General features: G+C 43.9%; 1 protein-coding gene across 9 annotated transcripts in view; it reads left to right on the top strand.

Annotated features, from left to right (window-relative positions):
• RASAL2 (RAS protein activator like 2) overlaps nucleotides 1–20378 on the top strand; it is a 184712-nt gene that overhangs the window by 105727 nt on the left and 58607 nt on the right. The window contains exon 1 of one of the 9 annotated variants that reach the window (XM_054072694.1): nucleotides 1728–2021. The exons of the other annotated variants lie outside the window; for them this stretch is intronic. Within the exon in view, the coding sequence (XP_053928669.1) occupies nucleotides 2009–2021 (13 nt within the window). The 5' untranslated portion in view covers nucleotides 1728–2008. Of the gene's footprint in view, nucleotides 1–1727; nucleotides 2022–20378 lie in introns of those variants that run through there. 9 annotated transcript variants of the gene reach the window in all.

Here is a 20378-nt window from a genome sequence, read left to right as displayed (position 1 = left end):
CAGGACTTGCCCATAAAAGCATTAGAATTCTTTGAAAAGATGTACAGACTAGCTTTAGTGTCCCAGTCCCTACTTTTTCCATCTTTTCTCTCATGCCCTGTGGTGTACATGGCTTCTCTGATGTTGCTCCACCCTCCAGGGAGACGCTTTTCTGTGGTGCTGCAAGTGCAGTTGGTACCAGCTCTGGAATGGAGTGTTCTGTATAATTACCAGAGTACTTAGGGTTTTGCGGAGCGAGGGTGGTGAGAGAGGGGAGATTGCAATCATTTATAAGCTGTTACTGCGTTTTGCAGATCCTGAGACCGTTTTGCCCTGCTGTGTCCGGTAATCAGGCATTTCTGACCAGCAGGTCAAACCCATTTGTCTTTCAGAGGAACGGTTGATTTGGCGATACTGCTGTTAGTGACAGGGGTTTGGAGGTGTCTGTTCTTTGAGCTGCTGTTCCACCCCGGTGATCTCGCCCCCACCTTGGTGTGAGATCCCTGGGTGTCAGTTAGTGTTTGGCTTTCGAGGGCCCCATTATGATATTCTGATTTATTTTACAGTCAGTATTGTTTAAGCACGCATTCAACAAGTTTCTTTCCCAAGGGCAGTGTTGTGCTGTTCACGCAGATCTCTCATGAGAGCCTTGGCAGAAGGTAGGGTGACCAAAGCTGCTGTTTCTTCCAGGGGAAACGCCGCCAGAGTGTGCAAGGCTGTTGCCTAAGGGAGTGTACCAAAGCTCATCTTCAGTAATCCTGCAAGAAAAAAGGAGATGGGTAGTACTAGAGGAAAAAAAGGAGAGTGCTGTGTTGCAAACAAGTGGCAAAATTAGAGTAAAGTAGGTATGTTCAACACCCCGCACACCCTCTCTCAAGGGCTGCAGAAGGTAGGAGAGGGCATGCAGGCTCTTTGCTCTTCGTGAGCAATTTTAGCCTGTTCAGCAACAGGCTGAACCACTTTGCATTCCTCTGGTGTGCCTGCTTGCCTGCTCTGGTCCCCGACTGGCAGGTGGGATCTGCTGGGAATCAAACCATGGACTTTTAAACTGATCCAACTTGACATGCTATTCTCAGCAGGGGCATTATAATGTATAAGGGACATTATGATGGCAGCGGCAACCAAAACATATAGGCTTTCGCCTCTGTGCCTTAAAGAACAGCTTTTGTCTTGTTATTTTAGAGCAATGCTATACCTGGAAGTTCAGACCTCAGCATTTCTAAAACAAAAAAGAACAGAGCTCAGGAAAAGGTGTTTGGTGTCAGACTTCGCCGTTTCGCTTTCAAAGACATAGATCTTAGATTGAATTTAAAGGGGGGGGAAAAAAGTGCAGGAAACAAAAGGAGGGGAGAGTTCCTTGTTTGTTTAAGTGACTCTCTGGGGCTGTTTTGGTGCTGCCTATTTCCTAAGCTGTAGAAACATTTAGGAGTGGGCAAACATCTTCAAATACTGTGCGGTTTTGTCAGACACATTCAGACGTGGATCCTCGTCTGGCAAACCTGTGTTTTCGTCTTGACTGCGTCCTTGCACTCTGGACGGTGCGTGCAGTGGTATCAGCCTCTTAAGTTTCCCCATAGCTCATTTTAGATTTGGAGTCAGCTGTGTGAAATCCCAGACTTTTCTCAGCATCGGAGTGCTTTTGCTTCACAGGAGTCTCCTCCTGCCCACACCCCTTCCACCCCACCCCGAGTGCTTGCGCTGCCTCTCTGCTCCCCCGCTCTCCCTTGGGACAGGAAAAATGAAGCTTCTACCCACCCCGGGTAGCTCGTGTCGCTGTTTGCAGAGAGGACAGCGGACATCCCGTATGCCAAGAGGAAAGGCGAGCAGCCGAAGGGCAGCTATTGTTCAATTCGAGCCAAGAAGCTGAAGGAAGAGACTTGGGCTTGACAGGCTTCGGCTCTGGCTTTTCTGCATTCCAAAGCGTCTGAGGCAGAGAAGACAGCGCGAGAGAGAAGTGCGCAGAGGCTACGCTGACTTTCTGGTTGGCATGGTGGCAGGACCATGGTAGAGGCATTAGGATTACCGCAGAATGCAGTTCACAGGTGAGAGATCCCTCCTGACACGGTCCATGCAAATCGGGGACTCTGCTGCTGCAGTATTTCCAGTGAGACAGGATTGGATTGGAAGGTGTTTGGCTGGCAATTTAAAGTGACTAGGCTTGAAGCAAAACTTTAAAGCATTTTTTCTGTGTTGCGTGTGTGTATCAATGTGGGGTTGGTTTTTTTTTTTTTTTATTATTTCAGCTTTGTACACGTTTTAAAAAAGATATTTACATGGATTTAATGTGATGAATGGAAAAGTGCATTATTGGGGCTTTTCTGCTCACTAGTACAGAAACTACTTTTTAGTGTTCAAACATAATGCAGATATGAAGAAACAAGTTTTTGTGCTGGCTTTCAAGTTGAAAATCTAATTTATTGCTACTTAAATAATCAGGTTTACTTCCCCCCCTCTCCCTGAAAGCCTTTATGTACCTCATGTAAGTCAGCGCATTTTTATGGCATTGGATTTGTGGATGTCAGACATCGTTCTCTAAGGGCGCACTGTGGGGATATTTGTCAGTGTTTACTTGTGGCTGGCATTGTGTGATGTTTTCAGCATATAGGCTATTGCCAGCCATGCTTCCTGTCCTCCAGCAAGTGATGGGAAATCAAAGCTGTGCAGGAAATCCTACAGGTTGCTCATAAAAACCAGAGGATTTGTTTTCATTAGAAAGGGCACTGCATTAGTAATGCTGCTTGCTTTTCTAGCAGCTTTTGTCTTAAAATGTATTGTTAAGTGATAGCAAGCTGGAAAGCATTTAAATTTCATGCCTTTTTTATATAGTTAAGTGTTTTTCAGTAGCTGCAAAAGCAAAAGATTTTGTCTAAGGAAACCAGGAATGGAATCTTCAGAGTTAAAATTTTTCTACCTTGGAAGCATCCTTTAACAGGTACTGATTATGGAGTCCTCCTTAGTCATTTTCCTCCTCATCTGTAGAGCAGGGAGAATACTAATTTGCTAACTTGGAGAGGCTGTTTTTGTTAGCCTGAACCAATGAGGTGGTTCTGCAGCTGCTTTTGAATTACATGATCAGAAAATGAAACCCTTCTGCCCTAGCTTTTTCTGGACAAACGTGTTTCTTTCAAAAACAAACAAACTTTTGGCAAACTAATCAGAAACGCTCAAGGCAACACAATCAAGACCCTTTCCAAGTCTTATTTAGGTGGTTTTGGGGTGGTTACCAGGAGGTGCCCTTTAGAATTTCCTGTCCTTCTTCGGGGGCTCTTTCATACGATTAACATGTTAATAGAGTAGTGAATTACAAATGCAATAGTGGGGAGTTCTGGAGGGCAGACGTGAGCAGCAACTAACATTCCTGCACATTTTTCATGTTGTGCCTAGCTTTATTGGATACCCTGTGGCTGCTCTCCCGCTTTCTCTCTAAAATCCGTGGGGATGGGGAAAACCGATTTGATTGTAACGAAGAAGTGAGGTGACTTCTGTCAGATAGATCTGTCATGGCTCTTTAAAGCTCATGGGAACAAATCAGTTCCATTGACGAGTAAGCAGGACAGGGCATTCTGGTACACTGAGGCTTGGGCTGCTCCTTACTGACATCTGGGAATAAGTATTGCTCCAGCGATGTGGTATTGGAAGTCAGAGAATTATGTGATGCAGCAAAATACGGGGTATGGATGGCATTTGTAAATGGCTTGTTGGCTTCGAGAGACAGATTCGTTTTGTAGCCTGCAGAGGTATGTACCTTTTCAAAGCTGTAATTCTCCACAAAGGGAATACTTCCTTTTATGTAGATTTCTTGGCTATTTGGTATCAGAAAGAACAAATGTTTTTTAGGAGAGCCAATAATGGTGGGATTTGAAACCGGGCCAATGGCAGAAGGGAGACCTAATGATCCCCTTCCATTTAATTTTCTACATACACGAGTAACTGCTTCTAGTGAGGGAGAGCCAGAGCTGCACAAGGAGTCAGCAAGCAAATGATGGAGCTGCAGTCAGTGCTTACAGTTGCAACAGTACCACCTCCATGTGTTAAATGGTCAACAGCTTGTGACTGTGTAGGTTATGGATTTAATGGGAAATGGTGCCAAAATTGTCGTGGTAAACAGAATTTCAAAAGTAGGGTGGTAGTGCTGTGTAATAGCTGGGTATCTGAGCAGGTGACAGCAGCTACGAACAGCTACGGTGAGTCTGCCCGGCATTTCCTTCTCTTGCTGAGCAGCGCTGCTCCATAGGCCGACTGTGGATCTGCTGTGGTGACACACAGTGCTGTGGTTTTCTCCTCCTGCACCTGCAGCTGCTCGGCAGGGACTGCAGGAGGGTGATGCTACGATGGGGGTGCTTGTCAGAGAGGTGAAACGGCTCTGCTGATGCCTCTGTTGATGCCTCTGCTTAGACCCTTTGGGTTGCCTTTGGGCAACCTTCGAAAGGGACACCAGCAACAAACGTTCAGAAAGGCGAGTCTGGCTTGGAATGGAGAAGTTTGGAATTTTTTATTTTTTTTTAATTCATTTTCCTGCTTGTTTTGACCTTTTTTTTTGAGTAGGCTTCAGATTTTAAGCTCCATCGCACTCAAGCTGTGAAAGCCAAGCCCTTTTTCTAGAATAGAAGCTGGAATTGTCTCGACATTTGTTTGATTCCAGGGGTAATGGCTACAGAAAAAGTGCCGAATGTACAGAATACAGCGTAGTTCCAATGCCAGCTTTCACCACATCCATGCTTTTAAAGCCCAATCTTGGCATGTCCTAAGGTCACTCTAAAATGTTGACTGTATTCTCCAGAGGAACGCTCGCCACTGTTCAAGAAGAATCTTTGAAGATGCTGCATCATTTGGGACTTAAGCTCATGTCCACAAGATGGAAGACTTGGTATATCCTTGTAAAAATTCCCTAAGGTGTACCATCTCTTGCCTCACTGTGTTTCCTGGTTTCACCACTAAATTTGGTCTCTAATTTGGAAACAAATGTAGAAAGCCTTCCATACGCTGCCTTTCGTGTACTGATCTTGTGTTTGGAAAGGCCTTGGGCTTTGGCAGTTGCCTTATTTTGATGCTTACCTAGAGAGTTACATAACATCCCTATAAACACAGGTGGAGTGTGTAGTGAGAGGAGGAGAGGCCACGTGGTTGCTAGGCAGCGGTATGATGTCATAGTGCTGGTCCCAGCCTTGGGTTCTCCATTTTGTTTGGGCTGAAAACCAAGCAAGTTGAACTCGTCATGGGGCTGCTACATAAAGCTGTTCCCTTGTGCTAAACCTTGTAGGAAGAGTGTAAATTATGCTGAAATCGGTGCGGCAATTCCTGTGTGATCTGACCAGAAGCTTAAGAAGTCGTATCGCCAGTAGGAGATCTCATATTGATGATGTGGAATCAAGTGAGTACTTTGAAGCCATCTGTGTGGGTCTTATGCATTCTGATGGCACCAGAATGGTGCAGACTGACTGATAAGATGTTTGTTTCTGTAAAACTGTTTTCTCAAAGTTGCAGTTCTCAATTATCATTTCTGGTCATAGAAGGCAAGAAACAGTCACACCAGCCAAACCCCAGCCCTCACTGACTTGTTCTTTCCTTTGTTTGCCTGTTGGAGATATCATCCAGATTTCTCTGACTGAGAAAAACACTAGGTCGGAAAGTAATAATAGTAGAGACCCAAATGAATGATGATAGCATTCCAACAAAACTGACTTAATCAATTATTTTCACTTGCATATTTTTCTGAATTTGGGCAAAATTCAGCACTTGTGAAGGCATGAGTTGTGCACACTATGTGGCCTGCAGGGTGAGCAAGAAAAATTGTTTTCCTTTTCCATGCCTGACTACAGCACTGATAGGGAAGTGCTTTGCTGCCCCAGCAGCAACTTGGAGGACAGCTTCGTGCAACGTGCCCCCTTTCCCCCCAAACTGGCCTGTTTATTGCCTCTTTCTGACGATTCATAGCTCGTCAGCACCTTGTAAGTGTAAAGGATGGAGCAGCTGATTCCTTGAGGACAGTAATAACCTGTCAGATTGCTCACCCTTTGCACTGTCCGTATCAGTCACATTACAAGCGCTGGGAAGAATTATTTAGAAGATACTTTTTCCACGGTGTTCTAATATAATTTCTGATGAATCCATCTATATTAAGTGCTTCTCCTTATCCGCCTTTCTAATGAAGCTTCTTTATAATGATTTAGAACAGATAGAAGCAGTAGGGCCTTTAAGATGTTCTGTAAAGTAGCAGTGGTGCTGTACCTGAACTGCTTAAGCAAGGCAGAGGAGAAGGGAGCAGCGGATGCTTCAGCTTACTGCCCACCTGCGGTGCGCTTTCTAGGCAGTTACTGCTTTTTCTTCTTCTTAATACCTGAGAGACTTGGAAATACAGCCAGGAAAGCTTCCCAGGTTGGAGAGAGAAGTTGACTTTTCTAGGACTACAGCTGAGTGATGCAGGTCTGGGGTATAGAAGAAAGGAAGGAAACTGGGCTGGCTGTGGTGGGCAGCAAATATTTGTAAGTGGGTTTTTTTTCTATTTTCCTTCCAGTACCTCTACAAAAATAGCGTCCCTTCTTGTTAACTTTTGTCTTGTTCATGTTTAAGCTATGCTTGTATCTGAAGTTCATATTTCTTGTAAATACTTGTTCAGAAAAACAGTGTGATGCTGAAACGAGGCATCACCTGAGTACCAGCGTGAGGAATTAAGAAGTCTTTACATACTGCTTGTTAAATATATAGCTGAGTGTATTCATATTTTAATACAAGCCATCTGTTTACACAAGGCATATGGCTTGCAGTTTGGAAAGGCGCTCCAGAATGGATGACTCTGCAAATAATGTCTTGGCCCTAATTTGGAGTTAAATTAGCTTAATGGTTTTTGAGTAGTCATTAATAGATACTTATAAACTACCACACTGCTAGCAGCGTAACTTAGCTGCTTCCCTTGGCTGTGCTGAGGATACCTGAGGCTGGACTGAGTACAAAAATGTAATTAGGTTGATGTGGAAATGGGAGAAATACCCCGTGGTTGCTTCATCAGTGGCGTTCTGAAAATCCAGCATTTACTTCTGGTTAGGTCACTGTTTTGTAATGTGCGCAAATTTTTTTCCACAGGGAAGTGGACAACAGTAACAGGGCAGTTTGACTGACTGTGGTAAAACTTTCTTGTGATTTTTTCGGAACTGGCTTACCTAGGGTTAACATGCCCAAGAACCAAAATCAAAGTCCTTTGCCTATTTTTCAGTTACAGTGATTTATTAAAAATCACTTAAGACTGCATGTTTCTTTCTGTGGACGAACAGCACGATAGTCCTTCTGTGCTTACCCCCTCGGCCTCTAGATAGAGCCAGCTTTCTTTTCTTATTCTGTGCTGGGCGTTCTCTGGGGTGTGGGTGCAGTTCTGTGCCTTGCTCTCTCTTCACCTGATGATTTGACTCCCAGTCTTCCTGCTGTCCTCAAGCATCTCTTTATTAATACACTGGAGGAAAATTAGTATAGGGGTGTGTAGCCTTCGTCTCAGCAAAACTTCATGTTGTGGGCAGATACAGTCAGCAGGAAGAAGGAATCATCTCCAGCCCCTACAGCATTAGAGCCTTGTATCAGTTTTGCCAGGAAAACACAATACTGGGATCTAGGGAGGGAACTAGGGCAGACGTCCTTCTAACAAAAAAGCCACCTGTTTATGTTGTGTTAGAATAGTCAGGAGGAGAATATTGTGGAAAAATTGAAGACATGTTTTAAAAGGAGTTTAAAATTCAGCTCCTTGGCAAGAAGCTTGTTAAGCTCCTGACAGCTATTTTTCTTTAACCTGCAAAGCATGTCTGTATTTCTGAGATGTTGCGTATACTCAAGGTAGTTCCTATGCACCGAGGGACCACAGTGTAATGGGAGGTCGCTTAAGACATAGCTCGCGGTTACGGAAAAGGCTTTGAAGCATTGATTAAATTCATGTAAGCCGTTAGATGTATCTTTATACTGCAAGGGAGATAAAATCCAGCTTCTGTGCTGGCGAGTGTCATTCTTTGAAGTGTTTGTGGTAGGGACTTGCCGCTCTGTTTCTGTGCGAGTGAAATAGCCAGCCAGGAGGGCAGGTGATCTTGCTAGGGAAGCTTGGTGGCCACGAGAGAGCTTTCTAAAGGCTGGCTAGCCCCTTCGGGTTTAAGTTCAATTCTCATTTCGGTTCCTGGCTTGTTTGTCTGCGATGCCCTGTCAAAGCTAACTGTGGAAATAGCTTCCTGGTGTTATTTAAAATGTCACTTGTAGAAGGGATGTCTTGCCTGTACTATTATATACGAGAGAACTTCAAGGTTTGTTGTTTTTCTCACCTTCATTCCAGCCTTTCTGTCCCTATTTATCTTTACAGGCTGTCAGTAGGCACATCTTTTGCTGGGCCTGGGTTCCTTACTACTCCAACAGTTATTATTTAGGAAATTCTTTGCTCTGCCTTCCCTCCTGGGTAACCGCTAGGTTGACGCCTCTGATCTCAGCTGGGTTTGGAAGGATATTGGTCTTCACTTTGAAAAGCGAAGGGAACTGTTACTCTGGTGCAAATATTATTGCATCAGTGCTGTGTTGTGTAGAGGTTGTCATTTTCAGCTGAGAGTGAGTGCCAAAGATCACTGACTGTGCTAAAACCACTTCATTAAGCAATTTGACAGGATAAAATGTTAGATGATAATGTGTATGCCTGGGCTGGTACTTCACCAGCGCCGTTTCACTTTCCACAACAGAATGAACTGGCTTAAGGAGAGACCTGAGCGTCCACTGGGGTTTTTTTCTGATAAAAAGGGCTTTCTGTGTACTTTGCCATGCTCCAGCAGCGCTATCCGCATCTTCTCACATCTGACGTCAATCCGCTATTGATTATATTGCAAGAGCATTGTTCTGTTCAGCTGCTCATAGCTTGTTCGTAGGATTGTGTCACAGTATTAGATGCTGGGTTTGCTTATGTGGCTTAAGCCAAAAAGTTATCCGTGTCACAAAATCATTGTGAATCCTTTCACCACGGTTCCATAATACACCATGAGATACACAGCCTCGTCCATCCGGATGCTCTTCAACCAGATTATAGCACGGTTAGAAAGCTGTCACGTTGTAATACTGCTTCTCAAAGCAAAATTACATTCGTTGTAGGTAGGCATTTAAAATTATTTAATGCGGGAAACGGAGCCTTTTGCATCCAGAATTGACATTTTTAGATGTCTGGAAAACGTATTTGCAAGCTAGCTTGCTTGATCTGTGGAACATTGTTCTGTGCATTGAATAGGGTTGGAAAGTTATTACTGCTTGGTGCTATTCTGAGGCAAACCGACTCCAATAACTTTTCCTGTTTCCTGATGGACAAATATAGAGGTGAGCAGTGTTGTCTGGTGCATAGGACGTTGATCCAGGAGTTGGAGAAGCGGAGATTTATTGTTTCTTGTGGGCTCACTAGTGCTGCAGCCTCGAAGAGCTATTTTATATGTCTCTGCCTGCCTGCTTTGCATGAAAAAAAAAAATTTCTCTCCCTCTTCTGAAGCATTTCATTTTTCAAGTGCGCAAGTGTCCTGTCTTTATTCACCCATAAATTAACTGTAAAGCATTTTAATAAGAATTACTTGTGTTTACAGTGTCTGATAAATATTGCCCTGAAGACATCTACTGACTATAGCAATATCCATCAATCAGTCCATCAGACTTAGTGCAAGTATGATCCATTTTTCCTGTTCTCGTAAGTGCCTCGTGCAGTGAACATTAATACATTATGATTTATAATGCTACCGCGACTTCGTGCTTACAAAGCATCTGCATCAGAAGGTGTCTGTGCTCAATTTTTTGCATATATTATGAGTTATCATTTACTATAATTCCTGTAGAAAAATCAGAGCTCTCATGCTTCCACGCAGTTTCACTTACTAAGAATGCTGATTTTTGAATCCACAGGATGGCAAAGGTGCTTAGCTTCACAGGTTTCAAAATCATAACTGTAGGAGGGTGGCATTGCTGACAACTGCAGAACAGAGCAGAAGTGCATTTGCTGATGGTAAAGCAAAGAATTGCCAAATGGGGATGTATACAAGTTTTAAATGATTCATTTAGGTAGGAGGTTCCGAAACAGAAGGGCTTGGTTTCATTGTCAGCCTCGTGGATTCAAATACTTTTGGAACTCAGGAGCGTGAAGGAGATGAACTGCACTGCTATGAAGGAGTTTTCTCAGATTTTCATGTGCTGTTCTGTACGGCTCCCCGGGCTAACTCTGCAAAACAGCAGTCTCTCGAAGGCAGGGATTACTGCTGCTTACTCCTGGTTCGGGTTGTTTGAATTACTATTTTGCTGACCTCTCCCACCCTTCTATATCTTTCCAGTGTAGGCTATTTGCATACTTCCACTCTGGTCGGTAGAGCAATTTGTATCTGTATTTGCATTGGTTCAACAAACTTATTTTCCAGTGTAGGTGGGTCTCGCAACATGAAAATAAGTTAGTCAGGTTTTGAGTATTCCTCTCTTGCTTATTTGCACTTTATCTCAAAAACTGGCTGTGCTGGCACAGTGGTGTTGGGCTGATGGTTGAACTTGATGATCTTGGAGGTCTTTTCCAACATCAGCGTTTCTATTATTCGATGATTTTTTGGAAAGCTTTTTGTAAGCTCTAGAGCAAAAGACCTGCTTTAAGGTGAAGATGCATCGGTGTATCACTTTAGATTTCCATGATTTCTGACAGGGTATATTTGAGACTTACTTTCTTACGAGGACACTTCAGTTCACGCTTTTGTTCTGATGCACATCTCCACCTCCTGACAGTCCATTGTGAGAGTCTTCCTGCGTGGTGCTGTGACCTGTTAACCACACAAAAAGGAGATTTATAGTAGTGAAGTATTCATGCCGGTTTGTTCCCCTCTGCGTGTTGCCCCAGGAATGTGAATACGCGGGAGAGGTCGGCATATGAAAAACTTGAATGCCCTTTCAGTTCCTCATTCCATTCTCTCCACTGAACTCTTTGCCATTTCTGCCTCTGTTGTTTATAGAGTTTTAAATGTTCCCATATTATAAAATAATCCAATAAGCCAGTTTGCTTTTTGACATTTAATATACTCCCCCTTTATCATGAATGTTGTAAAACACTGAAAGGGGTGAATAAAGCTGAATTATGATACAAGATGAGGCAGCTAGGGAGGAGAACAGAATCTGTATGCAATCTGTATTCCTTGAGAGGATGCAAAATTGGTAAGCGTTCATGGGAAATCAATACTCTTAACTTTGTTTTCTCTAGAACCTATTATTTATGGAGCTGATTGTTAATATGGCAAATTGAACCAGTTTTTAATGGAAGGACATGTGGTTCTGGGCACAATATTTGTTTCACAGAAAATTATCATGAAAGCAAGGAGGTGAAATTTTTATTTTATATTGACCAGCCAGACAGAAAATAGCTAATTATTTCTCTAAACTGCTTTTAATTCCATTCTTATTGCAAATAGATTCATGTCAGTTCGCACAGTCTTACCTCAAAGAAGATTCTAGTTGTGGAAGTTGGGCAATAGGTGATCCTTGCATGCATGCCGTAAAATTTGTTAGAAAACAAATTTTGTTAAAAAAATCTGGTATTATTTTTTTCATAGATGGGAAATACATCTGGTGTCTCTATATCAATGGATTTTCTATTACGTAGGAAACATTTCTGCTTTTTATCCCTCTGTTGATATTAAGGCATGTACTTTCTCAGTGTGAAGAGGAGGACTGCTCTGCTAAGTCTCCTGTGCTGCTATGGTGCCTCACTCTGGAACCATCTGTCCTGCATTCCCTCATTAATTGTGAATTCTCTACAGCATCTGCCCTGCTGGGCAGGTGTTTTATGAAAATATCTGTCCTGCACAAGCAGTGCTTGCTACAGTTTGTGTTAGTAATTGGAATGGTCTTCCCTACTGGGACTCGATAGCTCTTTTTTCCTTCGTCGGTTGGTTGGTAGCTAATTCACCGCTTTACTGATCTGATGGCTTTTTGTTGTTGCTCGTCGGGTTTGGGTTTTAGTCAGTGGTCAGCGAGTGCCTTAGTTTGTAATAGGGCTTGGCAAGTGTATAAATTATTTAAAATAAAGACAGGTTCAGAAAATGGTGAACAACAGGCGGCTGTCTCTTTAAAGAGAGGAGTTTGATCGGAGCACCAGCCCCATCCCCTGAGGACAAAGGCAATTTTGATTTGTGGGGCCCAGGAGTCCCTCACTTACCAGGATTCATCTCTGCTCATGCATGTGTATACCTGTAAAATGCTCTTTTGTGTCAAATAAATCATATGCTATAAATCCTGTACAATTAAACGTGACCCTCCATAAAGTCACAATGACAAGGCTTCGTTGCAGAGCTGTGCGGAACAAGCACACTGTCTCGACAGAGCACAATGATTTCCCATCTATCTTATTTTTTCCCAATACATAACTGACCATTAGCATCGATGGCTTGTGCGAACCCCCGAGAACGCCCTCTCCTTACCTCTTTCTCTTTGCCCTGTTGCCGTGAGGCTGGAGCCCAGCGGGGCTGTGACCGCTGCTCGGCGCTGAGGAAGAGGAGCAGCTCCCCTCTCCCTAATGCTGCTGTTGGCAGTCAGAGGCAGATTCCATTATTGCCGATCAATGCCGCCGCCATGCAGGAGGAGGGGAGAGGGAGGGGTGGGAGCTTCCTATTCACAGATTGATCAACCTGCCATTGCATGAACAAATTAATTGTAAGAAAGGCTGGGATGCTGGTATAATAGCTGGGGCAGGAAGGGGCTGGTAAACAAGGGAAGGCAGGCTCTTGGGTGACAGGGAGGGTATTTAAATTGCCTCTAAGCTTGCTGCTTTTTCTTTTAGCGCAAAGCATAATACCTGAGCCTTCAAACAAAGCCAGCCCTATAAGGAAGGACAGGGATATATTACACTTAGCAGATGAGCTATTGTGCTGACTTATTTGAGCTTCTTCAGCATTGAGACCTACTTCTTCTTTTTACTTAAACTGATTCTATCATAACCTGCTACCTCTTTTTGGATTTTAAAACCTCGGTTTCCCCTGCTCCCCTTTTTTGCCTTCTTTAACTTCCTGCTTGGACTGAAACCTGATACAAAGGGACAATAAGTACAGGTCCCACTTACTGCTCCCACCCATGCCTGCTTGGTCAGGAGGGGCTGTTAGGTGTGGGGCTGAGGGGACAAGGCAGGATCAGGCTCTCATGTTGTCAGGGTAGACAATAACTGGAGTTCTGGAATCCCAAGACCATCAGTTCCTCCCCACCCTTCCTGCCCTGCTTCGTTCGCTTACTGTTTTCTTTATGGAAAAGTTTTCTGGCTGGAGAACGAGTCTTCTTTCTCCTGGTGATGTGGTCGAGTGGCTGGATAGCAGCACAGAAGATGAGAAAAGCCTTCTCTCATTTCTCGGTACGGTAGGGTACTAACTGTATTTTTATTTTTATAACACTTTACTGGGACGTCTTTACTACTTTCGCTGGGGCTTAATTTCTTCATTCTTTCAGCTCTCTGACCTTATTTCTTTTTAAAAGCTTATAAATGGTATGCAGTTGCTAATTAAACTTGGTTACAGTCTGTTTGAAAGAGTTGCAGAACACATAGGGCAGAGCTCAAGTTATAAATGGGCATGTGCCATGCAGAAAGTCCTTTCTGGACTAAACTGTTACCGGTCTGTTTTTCTCCTTGCTGCCTTTGACCAGCTGACCGCTGTGTGCAATCTCCTTCCACTCATTTCTGTCTGCTTACTTACAACTTCTCAGCTGGGTGATGGTAGGAAAATAGACCAGAGGAACTGCTCAAAGCTTTGCTTCTCTAGAGAAATGCTGAGATGGATGGAGTATAAAGATTTCAGCCAAGGGATCAGGTACTGCTCTAGCCTAGAAATTAAATCTAGGAAGCACAATCAAACAGTCCTGTGCTCTGTTTCTGGTTACTTACACGTTAGTTTCATGGCATTCAGGTAGAAAAATGAAACTGTTCTTTTATTTATAGGCCAGCGATAGTACCTCTAGGAGGCTGAAAATGTTTTAAACAAAATTCACATATAGATGCTGATTATTGATTCGTGTTTCCCTTTGAGCTGTTGCTGCTGTTGCTATGTCTTAACTTTTTATTTGGCCTTGTTCTTTTAATATCATCTCCACAAACTGTTCCATCTCTCTCCTTAATTGTTTCTGCTTCTCAGGACAAGAAAGAAAAAAACAGTTTTCTTTCTGTTTTCATAATTTCCAGGTACTGAGTTGCTCAGATGGGCGACTTGATCCACATGCCCCTTTTCCTTTCCATGGACCATTTAAAGTCATGTTTGTCATAATACCTGCTTTAATATCTTCCTCCCCAGGACACAGTAGTCACCATTCTGGATCTTTGGCTGTCAGTCGATTAAACAACAGACAATCCAGATGCTGTTTTTTCCCCAGTGTCATTTCCTCCCCCCGGGGTACAGACGGGTACCTGGTGTGGCCATGCTCTGTCAGTAGAGTTTACACTAGTGCCCTGTGGTAAGCACTTCTCTTAACTCTGCAGGTCGAGAACAGTGCAGAGTGTGGGAGGAAAGTGAGGGGCTCTCACAGAGTCTACTTTGATCTTTTAACACTTCATCGCTGTGCGCTGTGGCCAACTTTGGAAGCATCACACTAGATGGGAACAGGGACGATGGTATGCTGGCATGGAATGCCGGTTTCCCCTACTTGCACGTGTACTTGCATTCACATTTTGTTCCAAACCAGAAGATCCTCAAGGTATCTTATAAATCCTACCCCAGGAACTCCAGGAAGTGTTTATCCAGGCTGAAGTCTGAAGGGCATCACAAAGCTGAGCTATGAAAGGTGGCATTTTTTGCCTCCAAGTGCTTAAATTATCTTTTTTATTTTATCTTAAAAAGATGTTAATTCCAAAATGGTGTCTTGACTGTGGGGCCATTTTTAAGGTTCAGTGACATCCTTCAGATGTCTAAAGTATGTTGGGACTTCTTGTGTGTCCAGAACCATAACTAGTATTGCTCAGGGGCAAAATCCTGCCCTAGCGAGTGAGAGGTGCTGAAGCTTGGAGCACCCTTCTGGCCTGCTGAGGGGGACAGGGAACAGTTGTCGAGCTTTGGTGCATCCAAGAGCTGGTCACCTGTGTGCATATCTTGATAACCAGAGCAAAGGATTGCTTTTTTGGGGAATGCCTCGATTCACAGCCCTTTCGCAGAGAGTAAAAACATGGGTTTTGAAAGCCGTGGCTCAAGGCTGTTGTTTAATAAGAAGGATAATAAATATTGATAACGTACTAATGTGTGTCTGTCAGAAGCCACTAAACAAATTACAGTGTGGGAACAAGTTACCATGCATCAGCTGATCTGTGTTAATTATCTGTGTGCAATCTCTCTGCAGCAAACACAAGGTAATTTGAATTAGCAGAGGGGGCCCAAGATCATTAGGAACTAAAGAGGACATCAGCATCTCCAGGTCATGTGGAATAGCTCCTTGTGTCTGCTTCTGTGTTGGCGCAGTTGTCCGGGTGATTTGTGTTGCAGTGGGGAGTCAGGCATTAAGGGAGGCCTTGACGCTGATGCGTGAGGAGGTTAAAAAGAGGCAACCCTTCCAAATTTTGTGTGGCCACTGCGCACATCATGCAGAGGATAGGTTGAGCGGTTTCGGGGTGTGCATCTGTTTCATTTCGGACTGACATTTGCAGAGCTGGAGGCTTCATTCCTCCACCTCAAAGCGAATACATTAGTCTGGTAACAGTTGATGTTGTACTTGCTGTTTCCTCAGAACATTCTGCAAAAAGAAATTGTCAGAATCAGGACTTGAAAGCCAAAAAATTATTCTCTCCTATGATATTCTTGCCCTTTCTTCCAGCCTCCTCTGTGTATTCATCGGCTTTGCATGTTAGGTCTAGGAATCAATGACTTAAATGTCTTTTAAGTGACTTAATCTATCAGTTCGGTTGCTTGCTATGCACCTTCTGAACTGGGCACTAATTCAGTTGCTCTTTTTTTACGTGCCAATACAATGCAAGCGTCTTAACGCCAACAGAATTAGCTGGCTGTAAATTAAAAATCTTTTATAGTCACCTGGATCATCTGGCAGGGCTTGTCTGATCGACTCAATCTCTAGTAAAGCACAGTATCTTCTTTTAAAATCCCTGATAATGGGCTGGGAGAGTTTTTGACTGTAATTGTAATCTAGCAGTTGTTTGATGATGGAGTTCTATAGCCAGTGAGCTTTGCAGAGTTTCGCTTGTGTTGCCCTTTCCAGGCTCAGTAGCTTTTGCGGGCTTTAGTATACTGTGACTTGGTTGCATTCTCTGTGATGTTTCTTCTTCTGTCCATCTAGTTGTCTTGATAAATGTGGAAGAGCTGTGGCTGGAAATTTTTTTCTTTTCCTTTCAGTTATACCTTGTCAAATTTGCATGATGTGTTTTAGTGAGAACACAAACTTGGACTTCAAAACTTCAAACAGATCGAGGGTTTTGAGTTTGCTTTTACCTTAAACTTCTTGTTTAGTTCAATTTTTATAACAGTCTGTGAGTTGGGCCCAGATCTGATTTCTCCCCAAGCGAGCAAAATGGGAGAGAAGGCGTACACCAAGATAAAACATTACCATTTTTATTTATTTTTATATGAGGCTTCCTATTTCCCTAGGTAATACTCATCTGAAAGGTGCTGTTCAGGCATTTCTTCTTCTTAATGTTCCTTCTTATGTATCTCCTAACGCTTTTGGTCTTTCTGCTTTTTATCAGTCTCTAATTATGTCAGCTGGTACATATTTTCACCAGGGTAGAAGGAGCTATAAGTAAATACTGAAAACTGCACCCAACGACATCTCCTTCTCATTAGTGCTGTCCCATGAGCACTCTGAAACAACCCTAAAGAGACAGCGAGACAAACCCAGGCTTTTCTGCTTTAACAGAGTTGTGAATGCTGTGTTGTTACTGAATGTACGTGCTGTACCAATATGTCATAAACTGCCTTGGAGCATGTTGCGGTTTTGTACCTGTTGAAACGCTTATTTATTTTTTAAAAGGCTCTAAGAATGAATTAGATACTCCCTTTTTAATAGGCTTAGCATGGAATTTTATTTGGAATGAAATTAGCAGCCCAGCTGAATGTTCCCACTGGATGAACAACCATGGTTTTAAAAATGATGTATATATGGGTGTTGGGGTTTAGGGTTTTTTTAAATACGCACGTGTAGGAGGAGACCAAATCACCAGGGTCAAACAAGCACCGTCATTCTCTGTGAGCTGTGGTGGGTGATCAGCAACTTGCAGTGAAAATCATTAATCAAAATGTAGAGAAGCAGAAAGGTGTTATCTCTGCTTCAGTTTGATTTTCTGCTCTACGTGCTACAAGTTTTTAGGGTATTGTCTTGCTAAAGTAAGAAATGAGCTCTGTCCTTTCTGTTGTTTGTGAAACAAATACTGAATCTCTGTTTCTTTAGCAAACCGCTGGACTGGTGGTTACATCTATGAGTAACGCCTTCCAAGACCAGCTGCCAACAGCAGACCCTTAAGTGCTGCTGCTCTTCCAAGCTTAGATTTGAGTCCTTCACTTCTTTGTGTTTGTAAAAGAAACACTCGGTCACAAAAAGTCAAGCGCTGCAGGTTTTTGCTCTCTACTTCTTTTGTAGTTAATCTGTAAGGCTAATTGGCCTTTTGACAGAGCTGAAAAGCATGCTGAAGGGGGTCTTTTTAGTCCTTCCTTGTCCCTTCCCACATCCCCAGGAGGGTCCCTTCTGTCTGTCCTCTTCAAGACAGTCACTTGTCTTTCCCATTCTTACAAAGCTTCAATATTAAGATTTCTTGTACAAAATCTTTCCAGGACATCCTGTTATTGTCACCCCTGGGATTTGGTTATTTACCTGGGGATAATCGGTATAAGATTATTTTAAAAATAAATCATTACCCAAAGGCCATAAAGGGTAACTCACTTAATTTGCACGTCTTATTTTCTTCATATGTGCCTTCCCTCCTGCTTCCCGTGTAGGGTTTATCCCCCTGCAGACTGTGGGGCAGGAGCGGTGCCTACTCAGTGTTAGCCCTGCCGTGCAGCATCCTGTGTTTGAGGTGTGTAATTATAGATTCATAGAATAGTTTGGGTTGGAAGGGACCTTAAAGATCATCTAGTTCCAACGCCCCTGCCGTGGGCAGGGACATGTCCCACTAGATCAGATAATAACCTGTCTGGGCAGATGAGTGTCTGAAATGGGATGGCTGAAAGGTAGATATTTAGATTGCTTGTCCACTAAATAGGTCACTATTGCTGCATGACTGCTAACACATTTAAAACAACAAATTTTGCTTAAAAATAGGGGCATAATATGTTTCAAAAGCAGTGTGACCAGCAGGGCAAGGGGGATGTCCCTCTGCTCTGTCCTTGTGAGACCTCACCTGGAGTCCAGCATTCAGCTCTGGAGTCCTCAGCACAGGAAGGATCTGTTGGAACGAGTCCAGAGGAGGTCATGGAGATGATCCAAGGGCTGGAGCACCTCCCGTTCGAGGACAGGCTGAGAGATTGTGGTTGTTCACCCTGGAGAAGAGAAGGCTCCGGGGAGACCTTAGAGCAGCTTCCAGTATGGAAAAGGGGCTCCAGGAAAGCTGGGGAGGGGCTCTCGATCAGGGAGGGCAGGGACAGGGTGAGGGGAATGGTTTTAAGCTGAAAGAGGGGAGACTGAGATGAGATCTTAGGAAGAAATGTTTTGTTGTGAGAGTGGCTCAGGCTGCCCAGAGCAGCGGTGGCTGCCCCATCCCTGGAGGGGTTCAAGGCCAGGCTGGATGGGGCTTGGAGCCCCTGATCCAGTGGAAGGTGTCCCGGCCCATGGCAGGGGGTGAAACCAGACAGGCTTTGAGGTCCCTTCCAACTCAATCCACTCCATGATTCTGTGTGTGGCTGGCTGAGCCTTCCTTCGGACAAAAGGCTGACTGCAGGCTGTTCGAGTTCAGTTACTGCGCTGCACAGCAGGAATTCCCATTCTCCCCTGGGAAGGGGTGAAAACATTTGGATCAGTTTGGTTTTGGTTCAGCTGGGGATATTCTAGTGCAAGTGCACCTGGGAGGCGGTCTGGGCACGCATGGTGCTGGGGAGGTGACTGGTGGTGTTGAACTGGCTCTCTGCTCCGCCAGTGCCTGTAATTAAGCAAAGCTTGAGAGGCAAAATGAATTGATGCTTTTTATGAATCATATCCCCTTCAGTCACAAACTAAGGTACCATCACATCAGGATGTGCACAGACAAAACAAAAGGAAGCCCCAAGCCCTGAAATCTCGTTACCTTTTGTTTTCCTAACCAGTGGATAATACACACCAGCAGTCTGCCCCCTTCCTAGAAAGATAACACAAAGACATCAAATTAAGATATTTGGAGAATTAATTTGAGGATGGATTTTTTTTCCCTCTATAGAATCTGTGTGTCTTGGGAAAGAAATATTCTTTTTTTTCTTTTTTGTCAGTAGTATGATTTTTTTTTTTTAGTAGATGGAAAACGTAACCTTGAGATCCAAATCCTTGCACATCAGAGCAAAGGATGTTGTAGAAGGTACCTGGCCCGTGATAAGCCATGTGTTATTACCAGCTGCTGAAAGTAATAAAATTGTGACTGATTATTGATTAGGACTTATGATTCATTGATTATTATGAGCAGCTACAAGTCACAGTTGATCAAAGGCCGGTGTGCAGAACATGAGCAGGCTGAGAACTTTGTCATAGAAACGTAGGACCTGCCAGCCTGGAGTAGGTTGTCTGATCTGTCATTCGCTGTGACAGAGCCCAGTACCAGCCCTATGGTACCAGATGGCAGACCAGAGTTACACTCACCCCTTTGTGCATCTCCAGGTAGCAATTTGTGACTGCTTTAGAGTCACCTCCTGGACCACACAAGCAGGAACTTGGATTGGGAGCTGTTCTTGCCGGTCCTGGGAGGACATGAGCCTGGTCTGGCAGGTGCTGCAGCCTCGATGCAAGCAGTACTGAGGCTGTGCCTGGTTTCACTGCATTGCCCTTTGCAAAGTCACAGACACCCCTTTAATCTTTGCTCCTGTGATCTTATTTGCAAGTTTGGTACTTTAATTCTTCTCACACTAAGCCCTGAGGGATGTTTCTTTGCTCATGATTGTTTTTCCTGCCCTTCTCCAATCCCTTTCTAATTCAGAAAAACATAGAGCAGCGAGCACTGTCCTGCAGAGCTGGGAGCTTTGTTTCGTCTCTGCTTCTCCCACTCTTCACAGTGCAATACAGTTCCCCATAACAACACAGTCTCACATTTCAAGTGGGGGGAGCCCCCAACAGCAGGAAATTCAAGTCAAGTCCAGAAGCCGCATCCTGACCGGACGTCACTCTGCTGTGGCCAGGATGGTTGCCCTCACAGTCCAGTCATTGCCACTGCTCGCGGTAGTAAGAGGCACCTGCCGTACGCAGCCCTGCTCCTGGCCAGTGAAGCCGGCGCTGGTGTGCCAGAGGGTAGGGTGGCGCAA

This window comes from Cuculus canorus, chromosome 8 (genome assembly GCF_017976375.1).
Source record: "Cuculus canorus isolate bCucCan1 chromosome 8, bCucCan1.pri, whole genome shotgun sequence".
NCBI classification, from domain to species: domain Eukaryota; kingdom Metazoa; phylum Chordata; class Aves; order Cuculiformes; family Cuculidae; genus Cuculus; species Cuculus canorus.
This window is presented reverse-complemented; position numbering and strand designations above follow the sequence as displayed.